Here is a 7511-nt window from a genome sequence, read left to right on the forward strand (position 1 = left end):
GCTGCCCGGCTTCACACTTCTAAAAAGCTGCTCATGGCTACCTTTGTAAACAACAGATCAAGATTTTAAAAAAAAAAAACAACCTTTCTCAAGAATATCAAAAGCAGCTTGGGGCAAAAAAGAAATTGTTGCAGCTATCTGTAGTATAGATCAATAAGTGTGTAATGACGCATTGTCTGGTATTTGTTGTAAAAATATTAACACATCTGACAAATACAACGCCGATAAAGTGACTGCATTAGAGATTTCCTATTTTAGTTATTTTTCAAGCAAAAAAAAGAAAGAAAAGAGCAAACCATATTTTGGTCCTGTTTATGCAATGCAGAGTTTTGCCTATTTACTTAACTGTGATTTGTTATAGTTAGGTTTCTGCCAGAAATGCTATTAGACTTAATGGATGCTTCAGGGGGAGGAGAGAGTTTATAATTCAGTTCAATTTAATGCTGTATTTGCTATTCATATAATGCTATCCTCCCACTATAATGCTAATTGTTAATTGTGTGGTGGCACTGATAGAAGAGGAGCAGAGGGAAGGGGAACTGAGAGAGGCACTGGGAAAAGATAAAGTCATTTGTATTTATACCAGCGGAATAACACAGAATCATAACCTGGTACAGCTTTGAATGATTTTTAGTCTACCCTGATTAGTAGAGATATATGGATGGATATCAGCTGAACCGGTGAGGAAGATATTTAATTGTGAGATCCAGCTAGTCCTTTAATTTGTCTTTTTTTTTAAAAAAGCAAGTGCGTAAAAACAACAGAAACAGTAAAGTAATACACATTAGCAAACAAAATGGCTGTAGCTCTTTAGCTAGGCTAGATGTCTGCTAGCTAGGCCTCAACTCAGCTAAGCTAAGCTGAACTAGACCATTTTATGGTGCTGGTGCCTTCTGCAGCAGTTTGATGAAGAAATAATATAGCCATGATACAATTGTTCAATAATTCAGAGTTTGGTTTTGGCAGATAAAATTGTAGCATTCCAATTAGCACTAAGGACAACGCTTGGTACAATATGGGTTAGCGCTGCACTCACACACAGTATAAAGTGCTGGTTTCTGTGTGCCGTTCTGAAGTCTCAAGATAAACCATTCTACCATCACCAAGTTGGTTTCAAAAGACCAGATATGACGAGGAAGGAACAGTGAAACCACTGGCTCATTGGCTAATAACCTGTCAATCACAAGTTGATAACCACTGACCATATCCAGGGTAATCCACGTTTTTTAAAAATAGAGAATAATCTAAGCAAACCTCACACTATATTCAGTTTAACCCCAAATGAGTGAGTGAACCATAAACTCAGCAAGAACATTTTTACGGAGGCCAAGTCAGAAAGGGGTTTTTCCCACAGGTTTCTATAGCACCAAAAGTCTTTTTTGCAGCAATCACCATCTGTTGGCACTAGCACTGTTGGCAATGTTTCATATTGTTAGGATTCAGCTTGCTAACAGAGCTTTCCAGCCTTAGCAAATAACTTAGTAATCTACACTCAGGTCGAAATATGGTCACTTCTGACTTTTTTTAAAAATTGTTGACACTAAGCCTCCAAAACAAGATGTGACAACACAGTTGATCTCCTAAAGAGGGTTCATGTACAGTAGCCCAATACAAAAATAACAAAGATTATGTAGTGTTGTGGATCATGGTCATTCATTTGGATTTTGACTAGAGTCAGCTATTCATTTATACTTTTGTTTGGTACTCAAATGTTTGAGCTTTTGCAATATTTGATTAATCAAGTGACTTATTAATGAGGATACTGACTGATAATAAAAATAAGAGTTAAATACTTTTTAAAGTATACACCAGGGATGGGCAAATCCAGGCCTCGAGTGCCGGTGTCCTGCAGGTTTCAGACGTGTCCTTGATCCACCACAGCTGATTGAAATGCCTAAATTACCTTCTCAACAGGCTGCATTCTCCTGAGGACCCGTCCTTCCCAGTCTACGTGGGTTGGGTCCTCAGAAGGTCGGGTAGACCGGAAGTGAGCGGCTGTGAAATTGGACGATCTAGCCTTCAGTTTTGCATCACCGCTGTCTCGGTGGAGTTTAATAAACTCAGCCGTCTGCTCCTTGCTATCTAAAATATAACAGGACACTGGTATAAATTCTCGACCATCTCAGACTTCTGTTTAAACAGTTTTCTGTTTGACGTTTATTCAGCTGTGTGAAAACCTCCGGAGGAACCCACCCAGGGGATTAATAAAGTTTTATTTTATCTAATTTAATCTAATAACTTTAATATCAGCCAAACCGATTTACTCATGAACAAATAAAACACTGAAAAAAGCCAAACGATAACATTTTTAAGTTATCTAAGTGGCTTATATATCACGTTTAACCTGAGTAGCGAAAGACCGCGGTGATCTGAAAATGATGTGACCGGAGTTTGCCCTCCTCGCCGGCTCTATTGACCCTCGAGCTCCCAGCTAGCTATCGAGCTGGTGGGTAACAGACGTCTCCGAAAACGTGATGTGATGTCTTGATAAACCGAGCAGATATTTGAAGTTTACACAGCTACATTCTCGCCTGAAAACACGTTAAAAGTTTATTTTGTGAACCAGAAAGAGTAATAAGAGTAATATTAACACTGAGTAGTGGTCACCATTGTTGGAAACTGGCTGGGCCATGCTATGAATTCTGGGATATGGTGGGCCACGAAGAACACACCTGACCCATCCTTCAATTTCGGGGAAAAGGAGGACGCATTTGTCGGCTGCATTCGGAGGAGTCTACAAATTTGGACAGCCTTCGTTGCTTCGCTGTGACGTAATTGGCCTACAAATGCAGCCTCAGGAGGATGCAACCCAGGAATTTGGACACCCCCAACATGTCTTGAAGTTCTCCAGAGGCCTGGTAATGAACTAATCATTTGATTCAGGTGTGTTGACCCAGGGTGAGGTCTAAAACCTGCAGGACACCAGCACTCGAGGCCTGGAGTTGCCTACCCCTGGTATACACTATATTCCCAAATGTATTCACTCACCCATCCAAATTACTGAAATCCAGCATTTTAATCACTTCCATGGCCACAAGTGTATAAAATCAAGCATCTAGGCATGCAGACTGCTACTACAAACAGTTGTGAAAGAATGGGTTGCTCTCAGAAGCTCAGTGAATTCCAGCGTGGTACTGTGATAGGATGTGCAAGTCCAGTCTTTCTCACTACTAAAATCCAAGAGCAGGATGAGTGGATGCTGAGGTGCACAGTGTGCAAAAGGTCACCAACTTTCTGCCAAATCAGTCACTACAGACCTCCAAACTCCATGTGGCTTTCAGATTGGTTCACGAACAGTGCTGAGAAGTTCATGGAATGGGTTTCCACGATGCAGCTGCATCCAAGCTTTACATCACCAAGCACAATGCAAAGCAGTGGTATAACACATACCACCACTGGACTCTAGAGCAATGGAGACGTATTCTTTGGAGTGATGAATCACACTTCTCCCTCTGGTCAATGGACGGGTGTCAGTTTGGTGGTTTCCAGGAGAACGGTACTTGTCTGACTGCAATATGCCAAGTGTAAAGTTTGGTGGAGGAGAGATATTATTGTGTGGGGTTGTTTTTCAGGAGGTGAGCTCTGCCACTTAGTTCTATTGAAACAAACAATTAATGCTTCAACATACCAAGACATTTTGGACAGTTTCATCCCCCAACTTTATGGTAACAGATTGGAGATCACCCCTTCCAGTTTCAACATGACTATGTGCTACTGCACAAAGCAGGGTCCATAAAGACATGGATGAGCGAGTTTGGTGTGGAAGAACTTGACTGGCCTGCACAGAGTCCTGACCTCAGCCTGATATACACGTTTTGGATGAATTAGGGTGGAGACTACGGGCCAGCTCTTCGTCCAACATCATTGTCTGACCTCACAAATGTGCTTTTGGCACAACACTAAACCTTGTGAATAGCATTCCCAGAATATTTGGAGCTATTATAGCTTCAATCATTTTAAACCCTATGGATTAAGAATGAGACGTCACTCTCAGCAATACACTGCATCTTTGTCTGCCCTACAGTTTATTGCTATTTAGAGACCAATATATATTCTGCTGATAATGGTATCACTTTAGAGCATCAACTGAGTGCTGTAAAAAGTCTGATGTATAGGGTGAAATACACACAGAGTGTACACAAAACACAGATAATAACAGTCACTGTATCAGCTGTGGTTCTTTTTAACACCAACAAACTCCGACCAGCTTATACATCAGTTCATTAGGCACCTACTTACCATGAAAAGGCCACCATGACCACAAAACAACCCACCACCCACACTGTACCTATCTGTCTCTTCTCTCCAGCTAAACCTCCTACCTCTCCCTCCTCCACACACACACACACACACACACACACACACACACACACACACACACACACACACACACACACACACACACACACACACACACACACTGCAACAGCATTCTGTTTAATCAAAATAGAGCTGCCCTTCAACGCATTTACATGTCTCATAATGGGGAAGAGTCGGTACGAAGCCTGTCATTACGCGCACCATTAAAACACAGCAGTAGACTAATCTAGCACTTCCATAAGCAACAGCAGCAGCAGCAGGAGGAGAAGCAGCAGAGGACGAGGGAGTGGAAGCTGACTGTGGATGGAGAAGGAAAAGAAAGCAAAAGCAGTCATTCGATGCATGGTTGGTTTAGCTGTTTAAAGGTTGGGAAAGCCGCAGTGGTGAGTACATGACAAGGAGGAGGAGGAAGAGGAGCAGCAGCGAGAAGAAGAACCAGGTAGGGATGTCAGAGGAGTGACATGAGCAGTCGGTGAAGTGTGAGAAAGAGCAGCAGGTGAAGGGAGAAGTGTTGCATAAACAGCAGGAGGAGGGACCAGCAAACAGGCCAAAACAGCAGGTGATGCCTGCTGGGAAGGAGACAGAGAAAGGAGCAAGAAGTCATGCTTGAGGAGGAAGGGGAAGGGACGGGAGAAGAAGAGAGGGGGGGGAAAGCAGGAGAAAAGCGAGGAACAAAGGCAAGGGGTCCATGGGTAGGAAGGGACACCAACAGAAAGAAAGGCTGAAAGACGAGCAGAGGAGGAACTCTTGAGGAAGAACATCAGGACTGTAATGAGAGGTGTGGAGAGGGGTAAAAGAAGTTCATGAAAACAACTAGAAAAGTGATGATGTGCAGACTAGACGATGCTGGGATCCTTTAGGGAAAATAGGTCATGTCTGGAGAGAACAAGCCAGAAAGCAAAGGATGAAGCAGAAGATGTTTTTTGGGGTGTAGAAGAAATTGGATCTTTGGAAAAAGAAGGGGGAACGGGAGTAGATGGTGGGCGGTACTAAAATTATGCTGTTCAGAGAGGAGCACCAGCAGTGAGAGGTACTGGAAGGGAAGTAAAAATAAGGAGCAGCGGGTGAAGCTTGTGGAGAAGGAGCAATAACAATGTGATGCCTGGCTTACAGGAGCAACAGGGGTTAAGGATAGAGGAGCAACGGGATGCTTTTGAGACGAGTTGCTGGAGATCGTATTTGGGAGAGGTTCACGGTAACACAAAAGAGGCACGAGGTGATGTTTGGAGGCGAGCGTGGGGAGATGGCGCTTCAGGCGGGGAAGCGGCAGGGAGGAGCAAGAGGTCACTGTAGGGAGGAGCAGCAGAAGGAACAGCGGGGGAGGTGGAAGCAGCTACAAGGAGCCGGTGAGCACCTGCAAGCTATAATTATGATTCACTTTGCTGCTCACAGGTGAGTGGTGGCCTGTGTGATAAAACAGCTACAACAGTGCACTCAGGAGGGAGAAACATGGTAATGTTTGATACTAAACAACACACATTTTTATAATATGGCAACAGACATTTATGGACCCTGTAAGAAACTTGATACAATTTATGCACGTGTCATGTACATAAAGGCTGTACTAAATGTGATTTATGTCCTTTTTCATGTCCTGGAAAGGCTGGATGTTTAAGGCTGTATAAAAGTAGAACATGGAATATATTAGAAGAGCACAAAGGGACTACTTTCTGTGTCATTTCGTGCATGCGTGCACAGCAATAACTGTCAGTATTCCCAATAAAGCACTAATTGGCCCACTGCTGAAAGGCAATTAGCGTTCATATTAAACCCCAAACACACCCAGCTCACCATGAAGGACCAGAAAACTTACTGTGGTAAAAATCCTCCATCAGTCTCAAGTTTCTTCCAAAAATGCATGGAGCTCTGCATAAAGTTAAATTCCAAATGTCTAAGGATAAGAAAGCTTAGCTGATGTTACATCTTCAGAAGTCTTCTGCTCAACCACTGTGCATAAATTAAACCACCCTGCGCCAGCTGTAGCACTCAAAAAGATGCTCCCTGGTTTGCAAACCTACCTTCCACTGCATGCACTGAAGTAACCGTGAAGAGAACCAGAACGGCCCAAGTGGCCGGCATGGCCAGTCTGACTCCCTGTCTGTCCTCTCCCATTATCCTGCTAACAGAGAAGAGAGAAAAAATCCCCACTGGAACACGCTGTATTCCTCTGGTAAGCAGTCACATCGCAGTCTTCAGTCTGTGTGAGTGTGTGCTGAGCCGGCACAGCCAGCGAGTGCTGAAGGGGATACACTTCTTCTCCTCTCTCTCTCTCTCTCTCTCTCTCTCCCCCTATCTATCTCCCTCTGTTCTCACCGTCGCACACCTTTCTGTCCAATCAGGACAGAGAATGTTGCTCGTAAACCAATCACCCATTCTTTTCCACCTGACCCAAGATGAATGCCCAATGGTCAGGTCTCCCCTCCACTGCCTCCATACCACAGCACGACGAGCTGGCGTGACGGGACAGCGGCACCCAGTGGTCAAGGATCAGCACAGCAACTAACTAAACCTTGCAGTGACTGTGGTCCGGTGACATTGAATTGCTGAAGAGTCATTATGATGGGATGTGAGCTGTGGTCTTTCTCAAGAGTCTTTAAGGATATTGCAGCAATAATGATGTTCGATCCTCTTGATAAAGCAGGAGAATCAATGCTTCTCAGCTATTGGTTCCTCAAGGTTTGGACTGAGACCGCTTGTTCCCTACACACGCACGCCTCATTTCTTTTTATTTTGCTTTGAAGAAGCCACGTCTTCTCATAAATTTAAAGTGTTCTGAAGAACTATTGCTGTTTTTCTTTAAACACTGGCTGCTTTGTTAAGCCACTCAACACTGACCTGTGAGCTATTCTGGCATTAAAAAGGCAGCTAACTTACAGGATGGACCACTGTTGTGTCTACACATTTTCCAAAGAGCTTTTAGCATATCTTGGCATGGTGTGCAGTGTGTCCTTAAAAAAACTGAGGAAAGTGGAGGACAAAATAATAAATCTACTGTTCGCCTCATCAGAAACAGTCGCAGTGAAAGGGTGGCTGAGGTGAGGCAAATTATACAGAAACTGGACTGGAAACTAGTGGCAACAGGTCCTATGGAGCAAAGAATATAAGTGATACATTTTTGGTTTGAATCATCATCAACGTGTATGGAAGAGGTCGGGAGAAATGTTCCACAGTGAGTGTCTACAGCCATCTGT

General features: G+C 43.6%; 1 protein-coding gene across 2 annotated transcripts in view; it reads right to left on the reverse strand.

The window, feature by feature from the left end:
• LOC146555037 (ephrin type-B receptor 1-like) overlaps positions 1–6771 on the reverse strand; it is a 144714-nt gene extending 137943 nt beyond the window's left edge. For both annotated transcript variants that reach the window (XM_085251141.1, XM_085251140.1), the window contains exon 1: positions 6339–6771. In XM_085251141.1, coding sequence (XP_085107267.1) covers positions 6339–6432 — 94 coding nt within the window. In that variant the 5' untranslated portion in view covers positions 6433–6771. The remainder of the gene's footprint in view (positions 1–6338) is intronic.
• Between the last annotated feature and the right edge of the window lie 740 nt (positions 6772–7511).

The sequence above is a fragment of the Mchenga conophoros genome, linkage group LG17 (genome assembly GCF_057382185.1).
Source record: "Mchenga conophoros isolate Kocher_MC1m ecotype Shallow Benthic linkage group LG17, M_conophoros_male_GT1.1, whole genome shotgun sequence".
Taxonomy (NCBI): Eukaryota; Metazoa; Chordata; class Actinopteri; order Cichliformes; family Cichlidae; genus Mchenga; species Mchenga conophoros.